Source organism: Harpia harpyja, chromosome 1 (assembly GCF_026419915.1).
Source record: "Harpia harpyja isolate bHarHar1 chromosome 1, bHarHar1 primary haplotype, whole genome shotgun sequence".
NCBI classification, from domain to species: Eukaryota; Metazoa; Chordata; class Aves; order Accipitriformes; family Accipitridae; genus Harpia; species Harpia harpyja.
Window position 1 is genome coordinate 94,114,723 of NC_068940.1, and position 21,547 is coordinate 94,136,269.

The 21,547-nt window shown below is 35.1% G+C and overlaps 1 protein-coding gene across 5 annotated transcripts in view; it reads right to left on the reverse strand.

The window, feature by feature from the left end:
- Window positions 1-1,021: 1,021 nt before the first annotated feature.
- CUL2 (cullin 2) overlaps window positions 1,022-21,547 on the reverse strand; it is a 56,463-nt gene continuing 35,937 nt past the window's right edge. For all 5 annotated transcript variants that reach the window (XM_052805987.1, XM_052806010.1, XM_052806002.1 and 2 more), the window contains 11 exons: window positions 20,517-20,624; window positions 18,237-18,296; window positions 17,715-17,843; window positions 17,524-17,610; window positions 16,869-17,021; window positions 16,391-16,468; window positions 12,850-12,916; window positions 10,846-11,048; window positions 7,189-7,290; window positions 6,329-6,445; window positions 1,022-1,514 (listed from right to left, as the gene is read on the reverse strand). In XM_052805987.1, coding sequence (XP_052661947.1) covers window positions 1,383-1,514; window positions 6,329-6,445; window positions 7,189-7,290; window positions 10,846-11,048; window positions 12,850-12,916; window positions 16,391-16,468; window positions 16,869-17,021; window positions 17,524-17,610; window positions 17,715-17,843; window positions 18,237-18,296; window positions 20,517-20,624 — 1,236 coding nt within the window. In that variant the 3' untranslated portion in view covers window positions 1,022-1,382. The remainder of the gene's footprint in view (window positions 1,515-6,328; window positions 6,446-7,188; window positions 7,291-10,845; window positions 11,049-12,849; window positions 12,917-16,390; window positions 16,469-16,868; window positions 17,022-17,523; window positions 17,611-17,714; window positions 17,844-18,236; window positions 18,297-20,516; window positions 20,625-21,547) is intronic.

Genomic DNA, 21,547 nt, shown 5'->3' on the forward strand with positions numbered 1-21,547 from the left:
ATGCACACAAATAAAATTTGGCAAAAATAGAACATTTAAAGTTAACCTAGTATTTATCCTGTCAATGATAATTGCAGGCGTAGCCATGAGGAAGCTCTTTTCTGCAGCAGGCATTCAGTGCATTCACACTCTTAACACTCTTAAACTCCAATTACTTCCAGTGGTAGAGTTAGTACCTTTTAAAATTATACTTTGCTTAGGTGAGAGTGAACAGTCACCATGCCACCCCTGATGAGCAACGCAGGACATGAAACAGCCCACAGATTTCTTGTCCTGCCCAAATAGCTAGAAATCTAATTGGGGCAGAGGAAAACAAAATATGATAAATACAGCCATGTGAGTCAGGAAGGAAAACAAGAAAAAAACAGTATGGGCTTATGTGGAAACAAACATAGGTACCTATCCATGTAGTGTTTCTACCCAATGCATTAATGAAACAACATTTTTCAATTACCAGTCTGCTATATTCTTTCCCATTAACAGGGTGGTTTCACAAGCCACTGAACTGTATCTTTGATGTTCATGATAACCCTTCCTAATTCTTTGTGAACTACACTACTTAAACCCCCTCAAACGTCTGTTTATTTTTTCTTGTAACTTATTCCTACAGTGTGAGATTAACAGACACAGAGTAGGCCTTCAGGCACTAAGAATGTAAATTAGCCTAATCTCAAGAAAACAAGATGTGCACTTAACCATAAATATTTTTTTATAATCACATCAAACATAACATACCTGGTATTCAGTTTTATATAAATTAGTTCTTACGTCAGATCTACTTCTGAGGTTATCCAAAACCCAAACACATAACATTATTTTTACTCTTCCAGGTCTGAATAATATTTACAGACATTAATGCTATATCCATTTCTACAATCATTCAGGACACATTATATAACTTTATTTTTTTATTTGACAAGCAGCAGTATCATGTCCGTCATTTTTTTTACATTTTAATGTAGATACAATTATTAGGTTATCTGTCATATTACAATATTTAGGTTTTGGGGGGGGTTTGTGGTTTGGGTTTTTTTTTTTTTTTACATTGTCTTAAGATACATTAAAAAACATCAACTGCAAACGTGAAAGGGAAGGGGGGAAAAAAAAAAAGCATGGTACCCAACCAATTTTCCACATTTCAGCAATACTTCACTCATTCTTTTAGTAAAGTTTTAAGAAATGTCATAATGACATGAGCTTGAAATATCTATAGGCATTTTCATTGACGCTCATGACATGGCACTGGTGATGTTGTAAACAGCAGAAAAACAGGGGCTGCCAAGTGACCAATTATGGAGGCACAGGCCTGCCTCTTCCCACAGGAACACACCAAACAGTGACAGCAATGATCTCCTTACAATCATACCTGCAGGATAGCAACATCATGCTACATAACTGTATTCGTCTGCAGAGGCCTGGCTTCGCTCTATGTACTGTTTGTCTATCAGAACTTCAATACACTTCTTAATCATGCTGATACTTGGGTTAAACCTAGCTCTTGATTGGCTAATTACCTGCAAAAGAAAGACAGGTTTTTTGTGTTATTTTTATCTATGACAGTTATAAATGCTATAGAAATATTCGCTAAGGGGTTTACGGCAAATTCAGTATATTTTTCTTTTGAAGACAGGATTAAATAAACCTGGAATAGTTCATTTATAACAACCAACAAAGCATCTCTATACATTAGCGTCAGGACACTTAAACTGACTGCTCAGCTTATTGGTTCAGTTTGCCTGCATGTTAACCAGATCTTTTCAGTCCTCCTGCTCACTTAATTTGCCACAGTACAAATGAAGATAAATATTCAGGTTAAAAATTAATCTAATATTAACACATTTGTTCACTGTTATCACAGTTTAAGCAAAGTGAAAATTTTGTAAGACCATATGTGCCTTTCCATGCTGGCTTTGCTAACTGACTTCTCTTCCTAAACTAGGTCCCTTTTACTTCTGTTTATGTACTTTCATTGTTCCAGAATATTTAATTTATGGACTCGCAAATTTTGTTTGAGTTACAGCAGTCTTACTTGGAAATGAAACATCTGAAGAATGTGTTAATCTTAGTCTTCCTAAATTTATACAATTCTGAATGGTTAAATTTCACTTGATTGTATTTTTCAAAACTACCTCTAAAGTTGAACACAATTTTCTTCACATCCATCACCACTTTTGTTATCATAAAAAGCCAGAGAAGACATTTTCATTTAATAAAGATTTGTGAAACCTGTGTTTTCTTTCTAGCATTAAAAAGACATGTTTAGAAGACATGTTAGCAGGTACATAGCAAATTACCAAAAAATCTGACTATGATGTTATAATGAGACCTTATTCATTCTTGAATAGCACAGTTTAAATACATTAAAAATGCAACCTACGCTCAGAGATTCTACTGCACTAGGCAATCAAACTTGCAAGAAAAAAAAATAACACTTCTTTTTCAGGAAATTTGCTGAAAAGCCCTAGATGACACTTTTCATCACAAAAGACACAGCCCAAGTAGTAATAATTTTGTGAAGTTACACTACTTCATTGCTGTTGCAGCTGCCAGGATATGAGATGTGAGCTGCATTTGTTGTTTTGTCTAAAATCAGCCCATGTAGTGCTGTATATCTGCTCCTGGAAGGCACTTGAACTGCTCTGCTGCCTGGAAGGTGTAAATGGAGTCCCCCTACCGCTGACCTCCCTTCCTATACAATTTGAGACAATCAGGATGAACCTATCTTTCTTCAGTCACTGAAGACAGACCTACAATTTGGTGAATTCCATCTGGCTATGCTGGAACTTTGTAACACACACAGTAAAAAATTATTTATTGTAAAAACAAGTCTACATATGCATTCTGGAAGAAACTGCCACTGCAGGCAAAACTTTAGATGTCTCTTAATAGTTCTTAGTTTTGCCCATTCTCTTGTAGAGAAGAGGAGGAAATGGTGTGTAGTAACAGAATATGCATATCTATTAACTTGGAAAATTTTTCAGACAAAAGATCTTACCACTAAAGTGTCACAATATATTTTGCCAGTATTTTCTCATTTGTTCTGTAAATAAAGTGATTTTTACTTCAGCTGGATTTCCTGTTTTCTCTACAACTTTTCACAGCTGGCTTTGTCCCAGCTCTAGAGCTTGCTGGAGCCCTCTGTGAGCCAACAGAGCTCACCAGGTAGAACTCACCCAGCAAAGCAAACAAAAAGCTCAAAAGAGCGAGTTTTGTTGGGCTAGCAGCCAAGGGTCTGGTACGTTCCACAGCAGTACAAATGAGAAGAAACTTGGTGCTAACAAGCTAATAGATCTGCTCAGATTTCACCTAACTTCAGCCCTACACTCAAACTGATTGTCATCATCATACTTCATGTATTTACTTAGGACAGAAAGAACAAAAGATAGAATTTTGTATTGGTAAGGTTTTTTGGGGTTTTGGATTTTTTTGTTTTATCAAAGATAATACAAATAAGAAGGATGGATAGAAATACCTGAGAGTCAGAATAAAAAATTTTCTGGGAATGACTGCATTAACCTTTCCCTTCACTACTCCCACCAACCTTATTCACTTTAAGGGAAAAGCTACCTTGTCCTGCAAGCAACTGCAGCATGGAGCTAGAAGTAAAACTATCAGGGTGTATCTAACACAATTACCAATTCAGCAAAGACCACATGCTGACATATAAAGGTCTACCAAGGGCCTTGAGTATTTTCTCGGACACCTCACCCTAAATGAATGTGTGGTGCTGTAGTCTAACTGTTAGAGTTAACTACATTAAGGCTAGGAGTCTTTCAATCATATCTACAACAATAGTATAACCCTGCCCTTATAATCTCAGAAAAAAATATTAATGAGGTGAGAAAATATTAACCATTCATAGTAAACAGACTTCTTTTTTGAAAGATTCTTACCCCCCAAGAAGTCAGACTAGAAATTTTAAGTGAATACATCATATATAAGCATATAAACATCATGACAAAAGTTACAATGTCACCATAATTAGTAACATAATTAGTAACAATATCAAGAAATAAAAATGCTCTTGACAGTAAATCAAATCTTACTACAAGGTTAACAGGGAAAAAAAAGGAAGTTGTACAGCCAAGTAGTTACGCATAGTCTAAAAGTTTAGCAGAAGTGATGGTTATTCATTTTTTAGTAACAGTCAGTCTAGTGAGAAAGCTGAGCATGTTCAGCTCAGAACCACCTGGCAGTTTGGCCTTATTGATTCAACATGAAGCAAAACTGAGCTCAATGCAGAGTTACTGAGCTCAATGCAGACATAATTAGGTAAAATTTCCACTTAACATGAGATTTTAATCTGTGTGTTTAAGCAGTAACTATACAAAAAATGCGTCACCCCACAATTTGCTCTAAAACCTGGCAATAATTCTGAAGTGCCTAAGAGTACATCTTTATCACAGACTGTAGAGAGGACACCTAACATTTTAAAGAATCAAGCTCAGGTCCCAGTAACAGTTTAGCTGAGGTAGCATTGAGATTGGCACAGATTAATTCAGAGTGCAAAAAAGAAGGAAAAATTAACCTTAGTGGATTTTGGCACTGCTTCATCTTATTGCTTGAGGTTTCACAATTTTAAGGCTACATTATTTAAGGCTACGTCAGGTCCCCATGCTATACTGCAGCATAGATATCAATTAGTTAGAAGCCTAGTCTTGATTTTTAAATGCTCTAATCCATATAGGATGTAAGTAGTATTCAAAATTGAGAACTACAGACTAAATGATAAAGGATACGATTTCCAAAAGTGTCATAAATTTAGTTAAAAGCTAAGGTAAAAAAACAGTACAGGTGGATGTGGCTGGCGATAGATAAGTGGAGCACCAATTTTACTCTCTACGTAGCTTTTAACTGAGTAACAATCAAAATATCCATCTTTCTTACAAAGCATGAAAAACCTCCTGATGCTAAGTAGACCATACTATTCTGCAAGAGCACTGCAAGAGCAAAATGCAGCAGAGGCATGTCAGATAGTGCCCCCTGAGTTAAACAAAGGAAGAAGCAACCAGAAACGATTTTTTGTTTCCGAAACATAAAAATTTGTAATCTATTCCACCCTTACAAACTGATCTCAAGCAAAGTACACTTTGAAAACTTTTTCTAAGAATTTGAGAGAATTTTGAGAGAATTTGAGAAAAAAGTATTTTCAAAGATGAAACTGGGCTTGCCTACCATTTTCTAGTTTTAACTGTAAATTCTTACAGGATTTCATTATAATTGCATGGACAGTTTAAGTAGCAGGAAACCAAATAACCAAAGATTTTGAGAATAATCAGGACCTACGCTGCCTCATCTTTTAGATATTAAAAATCAGATTCCTTAAATTAAGCTTGCTTTCAGAGTGTTTGTGTACAAGCACTATTTCAATAGCCAAAACCTTTAAGATGTCTCACATTGCAAGTTCTGGGCTCACAAGCTCTCTGTAGCTGCTTATTTTTTTTAGGAAATAAAAATTAAGTGGTGGTTGTGGTAAACTGTTTTCTCCACCACCACAAGACAGAAAGCACACAGCAGATCTTAAAATGACTAAATGCCTCTCCACCTCCATGCTCAAAATTGTCAAATACAGCAGGAATCTTTATTCCCTCTCCTACCAGTCTGCTCTGAAGCTACCCAGCAAGGCTCAGGAGACACAAGAATGAATTAGACTGAAGAATGAACGCCTTGGAAGGCTGAGAAAACTAAAACTCGGAACTGGTTGGTAGGAGCAAAGGTTAGGTTGGAATAAGAAACAGAATTAGGCAGGCAACTAGCACAGATGGGAAAGTGTGAGAAAAACAAAAGAAATAGCACTTCCTTCCCAGCCAGTCTGTGACAGTTCACAGATCATTAATCTAGAATCTAAAAAATCTAGACAACTGTACTGCTTAATGGAAAAGGGAGATTAAGAAGTGCATGTCTATATACTCAAGACAACTTTTAAAATTTAAGCCATGAATTAGAATAAAATCATGATTAGAGCTCACTATTGGCTAGGTGCTTCTGTGAAAATTCCATACCTAGAATATTCATACTCACGTTTTGAAATGAACCTAATAGCTCTGGCAATGATTCTTATAGTATACAAGATCCATTGCCATAGAACCAGCCAACAGGGAAGAGCAAGCACAAAGGCACTTAATGCTTTAGTGCTAAGAAACATTTACAAGATTGAGTGATCAAGCCAGTGCTCCAGTACTGCAGTTCAAAGTAGACTCCAATGAAATTCTCACTAATTTCACTGAGGTAATAGTTTTGACACAGGAGAGTTTTGTGGTCAGATGTTTTAGCCAACTATCTTGAAGACTTTCATCAAATCATGCTGAAGAAGAGGATTTTATCTTACCTCCTGAATAAGAGCATTATGTCGCAACACTTTACGTGCTTTCATGATACGGACTATAGCAGCTTGAAGATACATTTTTCTGTCTTCATCTACAGCACTTCTGGTCTGCTCCATCTCCTGCAATATAGGAAGAAGACTAATGCTTAAAATATAGTAAGATCAATAAATACTTCATAGAAGTATCTTGAATCTATACTTTTTCCTTTATTAAAAGTGGTCAATTAATACAAAAATCTAGGTGAAGTTCAATTCCAGGCAAAGTACTTCCATAAATCAAGAATATCACGTTTCATGAAAGTCAGCAGGAAGGTAGGAGAGACATCCAAACCAGCATTTTTGCTAGGGAGAAAGGCAGGCAGAATTTACTACAATGTATTGAGTTTAGCAGCACATATGTCTCTTGTACAAAATTCTATGTCTTAGGAGATACAAAGGGAACACGGATTATCAACACTGGAGCTAATTTTAGTTGCCAAAGGACAGAAAACCATAGGAAAACAGAGTTGATTGGTTCTGCTGTTCCTGGAATAAGTTGCTTTTATAAACACCACCAATAAAAAAGTCTCATTAGATAAGACAAGCTAAATGTCGATCCCATTTGGTACAAGAGGAATAGCTCTTGTTTATCTTTTTCTTCTACTTTCTTATTTCCTATTCCATCTTCTCTTGCCTATATTTTAAGTACAAAAAATTTGCAGTGCTTAAGCATTAAACTTATTCATTAAACAATTTCTTTATGGTGATGTAAATCTTACACAGGGACTCTTACATCTGCTTACACCAAACTAATACAATAAATTTGTTTCTAGAAAAATAAGCTTCCTAAGCTGTTCAAGCTAGCAACACCAAAGAATACTTGCCTGTGGCGTGTCCTTCTGCATTGATGTAGTAATTTTAAATTTTGTTCGTTTACTGCTGAAGTTCATATTTAATGAAAACGTAGACTCTGCCTCTAGATCTTCCTGCAATAAAGACTCTTTTTAAAAAAATCAGAAATGGAACCAGAAAATGGTAACAATTTACTTTGAAAAATCACAGTTAGGGGTTTGCATACATACAAACAATTTCAGATTTGTAGTTAGAAATTCTAAAATGCCACTTGAACCAGGTCAATATTTTTTATGCTACAGTTTAACTAACCTAGAAATCAAGTCTATTTTACAAAACAGTATAAAGAACTTTGACATACATGAATTTTGTTAACAAGTCAATATGATTAAAGCAATTTCTGTTTTAATACTTCGACAGCTTATCTTAGTTGCAAACACTCTCCATTTAAACTCATTTTCTCCCTGCAACGAAAGTAGGATTTGCATTTATTTATAGCAGAACCTCAAAAGAGAGAGCTGTTGCTTTCACAACTACTACTAATGTTGCCTTCCAGAACTTAAGGAAGAACATCTAAGCATTTTGTTATGTTATAGCAGAAACAGTTGACAAACTGCAACTTCTACAGTTCCACATCTATCTATACTTTTCTCATTTTTTCCTGTCAGAATCTCAATTCTTTTCCACACGTAAAAGTCCATTTCTTTCAACAAATGGTAACTATTCTATGCAGGCCAAACACCTTTATGTTCAACTAACAGGATGAACCAACCAATCTCTGCAGTTTCCAGGCAAGAGTCTGTACAAGTACTACCAATTTCCAGCAGAAGAAAGTTACTGGGCTTCCTTAGACTTTGGAGTCTTGCCAAACGATGGTTGCCTCAAGCGCAAATACTTTAGCAAACACAGTCAATATTTATCTAAGTATATACTCAAAATAATATTAATTCTGATTTTATATTCTGCAACAAATATTCTTTATTATAACACTTTATAATATCCAGGCATAGGATAGAAAATTTGACATGAAAGGGGAAAGATCGACAGCTTAAAAAAATATAAGCTAACATTAACTTTTAACACTATTCTGCTTACATGGTTGAGTATAAACCAAAATAAATTGTGTGTTGTGCATGAACTCAAAAAGCATGATTCTAACGAATCCATAAATTTTGCCAAAAGTTTCTTGTTTTCTTTTCCTCTTTCAGAAAAAGAACAAACAAAAGCAAACTACAACGTTTAATACACTGTACTTTTCTTTCTGGCTCATATACTGGTAAAGAGAAGTTAGTGTATTTAATTTCACTGCTTAAGCCACTAAACTCCACTGGCTTATTCAATAAGTAAGCTGATAGACTGTCTACAGATCTGCTTTCACATTGCTGGATGGAGTGCAAAGAAAACAGAATTAGCAGAGACATTTGAATACAACAGCCTAGAAGTTAAAGAACCAGAAAACACAGTGGTAAACATTAAAACGTAAAAGGGTTGGAAAGCTGTATCATTCACTCTTCAATGACATATGCTTAAAGAAACTGGGCAAACCTTATAGAACAGTTATAAATAAATGTAAATCCTTTAAATAATGGGCAACTTTCTAAGATTATGAAAAATCTCACTGTTTTCTATAATAGCTCCCAGTGTTACATTTCACCCATGGTTTAACAGACATCTTCCCAGCCACTGTTCCAATCTGAGCTCATTTCTAGATATTGGAAATATGTCCTATGCTTCAGCCAAGCATCAGATCTTCCTTGTGATGTCACTTTCCATTTTCTAATATTTTTCTGATTTTAAAAAAAAAGCAGCTATCAGAGCAGCTTTGGATTTCTCCTTGTAAGGGAAGTGGACAGCTTATCTTAGTTTCTTCTGCCTGATACTGTCGGAGTAACAGGCTTTCTGGGCTAGCTGGAAGCATACGCTAAAGTTTGTATGGTATGCACAGGCACTTCCATAGTGTTTCTTGCATCTGTGCCCTTCGCTATATGGGAAAAATGGTAACTGGTTTCATGTAAGTTGTACAGAAGTATGAGCCAGAGTCAGAAACAGAACCTGTATCAACCATTGCCTTAACCACAAACAAAGCTCAGACATTACTGGAATTCATGAAACTCATGGAATGATAGAGTTTGGCCAATTGCAGCAAAAATCCTCTCACACAAGCACTCCTTGCTGTCTTTCCTCCTCCTTCCTCCTCCTGCAAGCTATCAGCAAGGAAGAACATGGTTGTTGTTACTTTCAGTCTCAATTCCACAAATATTTTTTTTTTAGGATCTCTGTAAGACTCTTTGGTTTACTACTCGGTCTCCTTCCCATGATTCAGTGCAACTTGGAAAGTGGTGTGTTTAAAGAGTATTCCCTGGTGAGAGACTGAAAGAGTTAATGTCTCAAACATTGTGGTGGGGCAAGTTCTGCTTAAAGACAAACCCTGCACAGCAAGGAACCAAGGTGAAAAGCCCATCAGCTCAGACATCAGCAACAGGAGGGGGAGGGCGTGCTGGAGGATGCGCAGCTCCCTGTTCTGATAAGCTGTTCTGATACAAAGATCAAACAATGGCCCTGTCTGCAGGGAAGGAGAAGTTACCCCACAAACGACCCCCAAGCCCAAAGGCTCACAAACTGCTCATTAACCTGACAAGTTCAGGTGCCCGCCCGAAGGAGAGGCAAGGATGATAAAAGGACACAAACTGAAGCCCAGGGTGCACAAGCCCACCGGGACCAGACCCCTCGGCTGACTGAACTAACGCTGGACCCAAGACCGGTGAAATCTTTCTCTCTTCCTTTCTCTCTCTCTGTCTTCTTCTCTCTTTCCTTTTCCACAATCCCTACATCTCATCCATTTCAAGATATAAACCATTAACCAAGTCTGAGACTAAGCATGGATCCAGCCGCCCCTGGGCCCTTCTCTGAGGAGGAGTCTGAAAAGCAAGGCGGTCTGCTCTGAACCTCGTGACTCAACGGGAGGGATCTCCTTATTCCCTGAATCAATGTATATGGTTACCACAGGTTACCTGCTTTACTGAGGTAGTTTCAAGATATAAACCGTTGACCAAGTCTGAGACTAAGAGTGGATCCAGCTGCCCCTAGACCCTCCTCTGAGGAGGAGTCTGGAAAGCAAGGGGGTCTGCTCTGAACCTCGTGACTCAACGGGAGGGATCTCCTTATTCCCTGAATTGATGTATATGGTTACACGGTTTACAGAAGTAGTCTTATGCCAATTCCTCTTGTGAGAAACCCTGCCACCTATTACCATGCCTCCCCAGTTCAGTTTGCTTCTGTCATGAATAAAATCTTTAACTGATCGTTTCACCTTAATTTAGCCCAAGGGAATTTCGAATTAAACACGACTTCCTGGTCTGTCCAGTCTGGGTCGTGCCAGCCCCTCCAACAGCAATGAGCCGAAAGCCGTATGAATTAAATGCAACAAACAATAAGCAGTCCTAGCATTATTACCTTTTCAGCATTCCATGCTGTTATAGGCATAGAAACCCTATATGACACAGATAGTCTACTTCCTCTTGTCTCTTTCCTTACAAATACAAACTTATAATTGTTCATAAGGGTCAATAATATAGTTTAGGGGAAAAAAAAAGCAAACAGTGGATTCTTTAATATTAAAAAAAGCCCTCAACAAATATTAGAATCACAAGACTGAAAACATGAAACTTTTTTATATCATTACTGCATACCTTGTCTGAGTCATGGTTGATCATTTTGACATCAAGTAAGGATTTGATGGTTTTTGTCAGTTCCTTCTCATTCATTTGTGTACTATCCTGAAGCTCCTTGTAACTGACAGTTTCACTGTTGTTGAAGGCAAGCAACACTGCCATTTGGTATGTTGTGACCATGGCTACATAAGGTTTGCACAAATAATTCATTTTTACTTCACCTGTAATGATACAAGTAGTATTTTATAAACTGATGGAATGTGCTGAAAAGTCATCTGAAGCCTAACTACTAGAGCTCCTCATACATTTCCAGACATTCAATTCATACCTAAGTATGCATTTAACACTTGAAATGGGAAGATGAAAACTGATGTTGTGAATTTACAAATATAGAATGTGGTCTGCAAGAAAAAATCCTGACTAACTACAGATACTAGAACAATAGTGTTTTCATTAAAAAAGGAAACCTACAGTGTTGAATTTGAATAATGCAATATAATTTATAGTAATAAAAAAAGGAAATTCCAAATAGCCTCAACACGTTACAATGCATAAACTTCAATTAGTAATAGCTTACACAGAATCACAGAATAGTGATTACAGGAAAGTTGTTCCAAGTAAAGATTTAAAAACAAAATAAAAGATCTGTCATTAAAAATTTTTCACAATATTCTTATAGTCTTTAAATTCCCCTGAAATTTAAAAAAATTAAAAAAAAAAAAAAGAGAGGAAAAAAAGCACTGAAGAAATCTGCCTGAAAACAGATTTAGATTTTCTGTGTGAAGGTGAGTGTGCGTTAACAGCAACCTTCTTTTATCAGAACTAAATTTTCATTACATTATATTGTTGTATGCTAGCCTGGTTTTCAGCTCCATGCAATATGTTGTGGTGCTCAGCCATTAAAGCCTGATACTGAAAGCACTTGAAATAAAATACGATTGACTGATACTTACTAAACTAAGCTACAATTGTATATATATCTTCTAAGATGTTTTTTAACATATATTTCTATATAGTAAATATAACCATAAGTAAATATATATATGTATTTACTTAGATACATATCTGAGTAAAATAGTATAATATGCATTTTTAAAATTATTTAATATTCAGCTAAGAGACATCTGATACTACAGAAACAATTTGTCCTGGTTTTGGCTGGGACAGAGTTAATTTTCTTTCTAGTAGCTGGTATAGTGCTGTGTTTTGGATTTAGTACGAGAAGAATGGTGATAACACACTGATGGTTTCAGTTGTTGCTAAGTAGTGTTTAGGCTAAGTCAAGGATTTTTCAGCTTCTCATGTCCAGCCAGCAAAAAGGCTGGAGGGGCACAAGAAGTTGGGAGGGGACACAGCCAGGACAGCTGACCCAAACTGGCCAAAGGAATATTCCATACCGTGTGATGTCATGCCCAGTATATAAACTGGGGGGAGTTGGCCTGGGGGGGATCACTGCTCAGGAACTAACTGTGCATCTTGCATTGTGCATCACTTGTTCTGCATATTCCAATCCTTTTACTATTATTATTGCCATTTTATGATCGTTATTATTATTATTATTATTTTCCTCTTTTCTGTCCTACTAAACTGTTCTTATTTCAAACCACGAGTTTTATTTTCCACCCCCCACCCCTGATTCTCTCCCCATCCCACTGGGTCAGGGGGAAGTGAGTGAGCAGCTGCGTGGTGCTCAGTTGCTGGCTGGGGTTAAACCACAACACAATTCCAGGGCAATTGTTATTAACTCAGCAGTTCTACAGTGCCATTTTGTAGTTAAGAATGTACAACCCTAGCTTTACTTGGATTTAATAAATCACAGAAAACATGTGCAAGTTTACAAAACTTAAATTTTGGAAATACTAAGCAGCAAATATTAAGTTAATTTATAATGCAGAATAAGTCAGCTGACTTTAGAGTCGGAACATTATGTTGCATATAAAGACTGTTGCCATTTGAAAAGGACTTTTAACAAATAACTGTCAGTTGTATAGAGCATAAGTTTAGCAAAGCACTTATTTTTACCTGTACAAAGATAATGTAACCAAGTAAGCTTCCTTCCACTAAAATGCTGACTGTAAAATAATTCAAACTGCAAAACAAAATGAACTTCAATTAGTCACACTACTTAAAATAGTTTATTATCACACTACCACCCCAGTGTAGAAATACTGGTTTTACGTTCACCATTTTGGATGCAAACATTGCAGATCAATTCATGACAGCATTTTCCTTTAGAAGATAGGTGATGACTGAACATCAGCCATTTACTGAACTACTTGAACATATTAACATACTTGATGACTAAATCAAAAAAATTGGTGACACATTCATAGTCTCAAAGCATAAAATACTGTAGTTAAACAGTGTTCCAAAGTATCAACTCTACTGAATTTAAAAGAATTTCTAGGAGGTTTTAGCAATCAATCTTGTTAGGTTTTATTATTCTGTTCCTTACAATTCCATATAAAAACATGTCTATTTTTAGTTTTTCACCCTGGTGAAATCATTCTATATTCTAAGGCTTTGATTTCCTATTTAAAATCAATTCAGAAAATCCATTTTATTGATTTTTTTGTTTTAAACATCCTTCAGAAAACCATAAACTTTTAGTTAACAAGTATTGCCCTCAGTCAGCTACACACTGACTTTCATGACGAATCTCATCATACATTCCTGAACATATTTTTAGGGGGAATTCCAAAAGACAAAGCTTGAAAGTGGGCACAGTTTTTGCCACGTTCCAATTTGGGTTTCAGGCTAGACACAACTACATAGTGTGCAAACGTCTCAGAATCAATACGTGGCTACAGATCCTCACATTTGTGTTGAAACCTTCCAAAACCTATGTTCACAAACAAGCACACAATTATGATTAAGTAACATTTCAAAGTTGTGCTGACACCCAAAAAGTGAAGCATCCCCTCAAAATCAGTATTTTAAAAACCTTATATGCAAAACTAGCACTAGTGGTAAAGCTAATTTCGTCCTTCTTTTTTTGATTTTTACATGAATTTCTTGTCACTATGAGAAGTGCTACATCAATCATTCTGGAAAGCTTTTTTTCCTGATATTTAAATTATACAGACACACAAATATATAGCAGAACAGAAATATGAAAAAAAAATTACCTCTAAACAAGAAAAGGCCTTAAAAACAACTTAAAAATTCCTCTCTTCTTTAAGAAACAAAGTTTTTGGTTTTGTGCAAGTGAAAATTAGCTATGCAGTTTGAAATCTGGCACTAAATGACCTGTGGACTGTGATAAGAAAAATGAAATTTACAGAAAAGCAGCAAAATCATCTTATTCTCATATTATATATAATCCATCAATCCTGCCATTCCTGGAAACTAGGAAGCAATGGAGAGAGAATAAGAAAAAGCCCTAGGAAGCAAAAGGAAGCACTGGATGTTGAAGAACAATTAAAGATATTCTAGAATCTACATCGAGAATCTAAAAAACCTTTTGAGGACATGGCTTCCACCTTATTTATTCTGTGGGCTAAACCAATACAGAAAAGATACTCTGACAAGAAGGAAAAGAAGAATTTCTCCAAAGACTAAGTGGAATTTTATGGTAAGGCTTGTAAAAATCAAGATTTTATTTTAACATATGTAATGTAAGAGTCTGATCATTTTGCTTGTAAGGAGAAATACAAAAATGGGGATTTTTAGTAGCATTTTAGTAGCTATGGCATTCTCTTGTATGTCCTCTGAAAATAACTGAAATTTGGCTGAAAATCCAGCAGAAAAATTAAAATAGAACTCTGACCTTTATCCGATGTATTAGCCCTATAGCCGAGAAGAACAAATCAGACTGCGTATATTGGCAAGTGCCTGCTAAACCTTAGTTTTAGTATTTAAGCTTTTTTTTTTTTTTAAAGAAAAAAATTCAGAAGTTTTGCTCTCATACTTCCCATCTGAAAGAAACAAGAAATTGTGGCTTGCAGACTAATCCTAATTTAAGGTCTAACTGCCTTCTGGTAATGAGAAAAACTTAAGCAGATTTAAAGAATCTTTCCTTAAAATGGGATCAAACCTCCGTAAACCCCACATAGCCAACACTGTGTACAGATCAATTTGGCTCACTCTGATTTGGTCTGGCAACTCTGATTAACATCGAAGGAAAATATAAAAAGGGGGACTTTTGACCTCTACGAATCAGGTGTTTCTCTACCCACAAGCTTACATAGTATGAAAACCAGTATTTGTACACCATTCAGATAAATATGTATTTATAGGAAGCTCCAGCAGTCTTGGAGCCTGAAAAAGCTGCTAAACAATTTGCCCAGTTACAGAGGTATTCCCACAGTTTGGAGTGCAACTGCAAAATGTTTTTTCCTTTCTGAATCCCAGCCAGAATCCTGAGAGAACTCTCTCTTCATGGGTCAAATGATCAAATTTGACAGTAAAGGCAGACATTGTCAATTTTTCAAAGACTCCCCAAGGTCATGTTCTGTTTCCTCGGGGAATTATGAGTATAATTTACAGCATTAAGTCTAACTAGGTGACACATGAAAACATTTGCTCCTTTAAACTGGCAAAACAGTGAAGTTAGGCAAGCAACCCAGCTCTGAGGTGCTTCTGATATGCAAGTCCATAACAGTTTTCCGACTGAGGCATGACTGACAATACTCCTATTTTAAGCCCACAAAGAACAGCAAAATGTTATCAATCACCTTCTGTGGATTCCATAGCATGGGTTGGAAACATATTACTAAAACCAAGTGCCACTTCACACAGCAGAAATAAAAGCAGAATAAATAGTTCTAATACTTAGCAGTAGTACATGAAAAAGCTCCTTCACTGCAGAAACAGACATTTGCCATTATAATTTACATCAGATAGCTATTTAAGGTATAAAAATTGCTTAAAAAAATCTGTTATATCAAATAACATGAAATTTTTGTTGCCTAAAATGTACTTCACCATTAAATACACTTCAGCAAGGATCAACACACACATTCTGTATTTTAACACAAACAGTGTACAGGCAACATTTAGAACACAGTAACACAATCAAAAGTAATAAAACATTCCACCTCTACAAAGCAGAAATAATCACATAAAAAGAGAATATCTGGCCAAAGTAAAACCTTTACTGCTTTGAGAATTCATAAATTTAGCTTTAACGAAGTTTGCACGAAGCTTGATTTTGAATGGCTCCTATGAAATACAGGACAAGAAACCTGTATCTGTGTTTTAATCTGCTATAAATCTGTCCAGATTTAATATTAGAAATAAAATCTTCTTTTATCTAAATATCAGGAATCGGTTTTAAAGCTAAGAATCAACCCAGTTCATTTGATTGTATTTATTAGTATCTCCCTCATCAATCACAAAGTGTAGAAGAGAGATGTCAAAAATAAAGCTATGCAAATACATACATAAATTCAGTATGTCATTTGGGTGACTCTTCCAAATTTTGTATGGACGGGAAACAGGATAGCCATGATTTACAAACAAAATCAAGCAGCTCAGGTTTTTCTCTGTTAGAGTGATGAACTTTTATTTGGAGTTGTTTTACAATTTCCACATGTTTACAAGAAGCTTCCTACTAACCTACCATCTGTACACTTTTTTCCAGTTCCTGAGGAATTGCAAATGTAGAAGAAGGAGCCTGAGTTAGAGGCCATGCACCAGCCTAAAGGTATCAGGAAAAATAAAAGCATTAACATTTTCATACAACACATACATTAAGAAAAAATAACACTATTAAACAGAGCTATAGTGTATACTATGCCATAAGACATTCAATTTACACCAGAAGTTTTACTGCTTATTTTTTACTGCTAATTATGCATGCCTCACTGAAGTATCAAATCAAGACAAGAACACAAGGCATTTTACATCACTATTGTTTAGTGTGCTAGTGGGTTAATTTTAAAAAGAAACACTAGGAAAATAAATTATTCCATAATGATCACAAGGTATAAGTTTCCATATGAGAAGTATTCATAGTTAGAAAAATTGTTCACTTGTTATCAAACCATAAAAATTAATTAAGTACAAATAACTCAATAGTAATAAACATACATTAGTACCTGTAGAACATATATCTGAAAACTAATTCCCAAATCTATAATCGTGTCCTGGTTTTTGATAAAGTTGTTGAATTTATTGTTGAGATCAGCACTAACACTCATGTCTGTATACATTCGATGGAGCTTGCTGGTAAATTCATAACCACAGGCTTGCTGTGAAGAAATATTGTAACAGGTTTCACAGTGAAAACAGTACTTATTATATAAATTACGCACATTCACTACTGAAGTATGAAAATCGAGTCAGCAGAAGCGTTGTTATAATTTTTACAGAGAACACTAGTTACAACAGAAAACAAACATTATAAAAGAAAATTATCACACTTAGTTTCACTTTCTATACATTGATTTGTATGAACAATGTTATTTAATAAAATTGAAAGATAGAGCTAGTTTATGAAAGTCCTTGGTACTTTTAGAATGTAAATATGAATTATTTGAACACACTTAATAAAACTACCCAAAACTTCATAAAAATCTCAAATGCCTAGGTGATACTTGGCCATATAGCTTTCATAGACTACTAAGAAATTAGTTTTTCCTTTCAGCTATTGGAAACAGGATCTGATTGCCAAGTTATCTCTAGCACCCTCTGCTGCTCCCTCTCAACATTACATAGTCCTGTTTATTCTGCATTAGAAGAATATTACATTACCTTTAGTTTATTAATCATGGCTTCTTCAGAATCCATAGACATAGACAAACCATGAATTAATCTTTTTGCCAACATTCTGGCATAGAACTGCATAAAAAAAATCAGATATGAGGATTTTTAAAAGCATAACCACATTCTTCAAGTATACTTTAAATGTAACATTTTAACATTTATTGAATATCAAAAGTTACCTTTTGGAATACATCTTTGTCATCAATGTATTTGAAAACAGTAATGAAACTTGTAAGTTTGTCTTCTACTTCGTTCTCTGTCATTCCTTTTGCTGATTTCTTCAGCAAGTTGTCACAGTACTTGGCCAGCTCAAGTTAAAAAAAGAAAAAACAAACCCAAAGCTACTTGTCAAGCTTGAGAAAAAATGTATGCCAAGGTATTCCAAACTTCTACACAAATGTTAAAGCATGAAGTAAGTCACAGTCTGCAGTCTTATGTTCTATTACAAGGGCTCTATTCATAGGAAAACAATACATACTACATCCAAAGAAAATACAAATTCTTTATAAAAAATTACAACTGCACCAATTTTGAACACCCACAAAATGTGTGTGCAGCTTAAGTTATTTATTACTACTGAAATACACACCTGAGGCTGACTCAATGTGAGAAATGGATAATCATGTGATGGACCCTATGCCAATTCATTTGACAGTTATAAAAAAGTATTACTACTTTCTACAATAATATACATCACTTACCAACTCAGGTGCTTTGCAGATCGACTTGGGCTCCCTATAGTTAACTACTGATGTCAAAGCCTACATAGGAACATAGAGAAAGAAATGTAACTAACTTAAAACTTTTTCTTCTATGAAATTTGAAGAAATAAAAAACATGTTCAGGGCAAAGACCATCTGAGACCCTACAAAACTGAACTACACAAAAGGGGATCAAAAAAGAAACAATGAATAAAAGGGTCTGAATTACTGCTCTGTGAGAATTTGTGTGTTGAACATTTTTTAAGTTGAGATTTAAGTAAAAGTGGAAAGAGTAGAGGAATAGAAGTTAATTGCAGAAAGCAGGAGAACAAATTAAGTTCTGATTAGAAACCTAAATGTAAAAGTATGAAGATTTTGGTATACAGCAATATGTATGGTCCAAAAGTGTGGATGGAAAGAAACTGAGGAATAATTGCAGATAAAGCATGTATCTTGAGCTGAAAAACATACATGGTGTGCTCACAACAGTAAGAAAGGAAAGATCTTTTGGTTGTTGGATTTTTTGATAGACTAAAGATGAGAAAAAAATGTTGTTGAAAGTGGAAATTCAAAGCAATGCAGTACAAAAAATATGGTACCTGAACAAAACCTGAATAAGATGAAAAAGAAAAGGAAGGAGATAATGGCAGTTTAGAATTGTAAACAAAGATATCAGAATCATGAAGATTAGTTTCTAAACTACATTATCACATTTAAATTAACATTTTAAACTAATACTGAACCAAAAATATTGCATGACCATAGTTCCTAGGAATGATAGTTCTATGGAAGGAAAACATTATTATTGTTATTATTATAAGGAAGAAATAACAAGCAACTCTTTCATACAATGCCTCAACTTTCCAATATTTGATAATAGGTCCCTCGAATCCCTGTGAGAAAGGAATGCATGGCTTGACAAGAAATATGAAACTCTTTGAAGCTTAGGGCACTCTTTTGCAATAATACCAGAGGCAACAATGGCAGTTTTGATATCTACCATGAAAAATTGACAAGGGATTAAGATTTTAAATATTTATTGTAATAAAGAATGCTGAAGTGAAGAATTGATGTATTTAAGGAAAAAGTACATTGTCTATGTGCCAGCAGATGTAGCTGTCAATCTCATATTACTCCACCTTCTGGTACAGGACATTAATTGCAATTGAGACAGAAATGTATTAAGGTACTGAAATAAGTATTTGTTTTAAAATACTAAATAATTATTTTCTCAATGTCACAAGTACAGATGGGTAACTACTATTGATATTATTACTGGTATCTTCATCACTATGTCTTTCCAGATTAACCTTGGCTGAAAATTGTCAAAGCTTAGACTATGACCCTAACTACAAACTACAATTACTGTAAACACCACAAAAGAGCAATGAAACGTATGCATGCATTCTATGACAGGAAATTATAGATAGGAAAGTAGTTAAGTGCACTCTCTAGTAAAAAGATACAAGGATATATGGGAAAGGGTGAGAAATTAACAAATGGATTAGATAAAATGTACTTTTTTTTTTTTAGGAGTCACCTAATCCCTCAAGAGCTCAGGCATGTTTTGCAGAATTTAGTAATAATAATAACAATAATAACAATAAAGTTAGTTGTTGTTGTTGCTGTTGTTATTATTATTATTATCATCATTAAAATTTATAGCAATTAGAACTGTTATCTTAAATCCCTTCATGGCTATGCATTTCAAAGAAAAGAGCAGCAAGTCTCTTTCCCTAAACAGGCTTATTTAACTTCAAGTGCAGTTGTCTCCTGTAAAAAGTTAGCTGTTGTGACAGCGATCGACGTATTGAAGTAATGTAACTTTCCAGATATTCTTTGTAGTCAACTTGAAAAATCTAAACAAAGCTTCTATGTAAGTAATACTATCAGCAGAGTTTAAACATTATGGCAGCAAGTAAATTCATGTTCAAACGCATGTAAGAGCTACCAAACTTCCACAAACCCACAATTTCTCTATTTATCATCTGCCCTTAAATTTACATTAAATGCGTTAGCTCTGTCTTTGTGTTTTGAATTATGATGAAAAGAAAGGTCTTTCTTTCAGAAAAAACATTTAAGTATTAAAGTGGTTTCCTTTGTACATATCTTTTCCCCTAACACTGGATTGTCTTTTGTTCCACTGCATTTCTAAAATAGAAAAACTGCACAAGAACTCTATCTTTGAACATATGTTGATGCCCTGAAGAATTTTGGTCAACCTGAAACAGGGTCCCGCATTTTGTCTTCCAATGCTTTTTTTACTTAAGTAAAAGTTACCTTGTCAAGAGCACTCATAAAGTGTTGATCACCATTCAAAACAGTGTTGATGAGTTGAACAAATTTACTATGTACCTCCAAAACTGACTCCACAAACTGAGTTGGCATCTAAAAAAGGTAGATAAAACAGAAAACAAGTTAATGAGGAAAGTAGTACTATCTACACACAAACATACCTACATAAGTTGTACTTTTTTTCCTAATTATTCTTTTTGATAAAAGTTAAAATCATAGTGATTAAGTCTTTGAGAGGATTGATTCTGCATTGTTGTACTCTTACACTACTGTGCTTGAGCATGTTTTGGAAATAGTCTATGGCTACATTTACAGTCCTGCTATCAAACATAGACTTGAGTTTATACTGCTCTCATGCTGTCTAATCTTTTCCATCGTACCCTAAAATCCTTTATTAGCCCTTTCAAAAATCATTAGTGCTAACATGTAAATACAGCGATCAAGCCGATAAGCTACTGAAATAAGTAAGCTGCTGCTTCTCCTACACACTGACTTCAGAGAGTGAAAATCCAGATAAACCCTTTGAATTTTCCTGCATAGGACAGTTACTGATCAAATTTAGTGCACCACATTTCAGCATAACATTTTGTACAGAAATGACTAAAATGAATTAGAGAAGTCCTTATGTAGACAAACTGGCATGCAGTAATGCAACAGTGTGCAATGCACTGGCTGCATCACAGCTCCCGAAGTGCATTCCAGGTCACGCAGTAAAAATGTTTTGATGACAAAGTACTTAATCCACACAGTGGAGCAAGTATTTCACATTTTGAATTTATCTATGTAGGGTTGTGAATTTTCATCACCCTCATGGCTGTGCATTCACTTCCCTGTGTAGACACTACTAGTTTGAAAGAATAAGCTCAACAAACTTATAAATACTTCGAAAGCAAACTGTACTACTGAAGACTTCAGCCCATTTTCAGTATGCACACAGGAGTTATGGAAGAGTAAGCACTCCTGTGCAGTCAATAAAAGAGTGAATTTACAACAGTTGGTGTCTATGTATTATTATA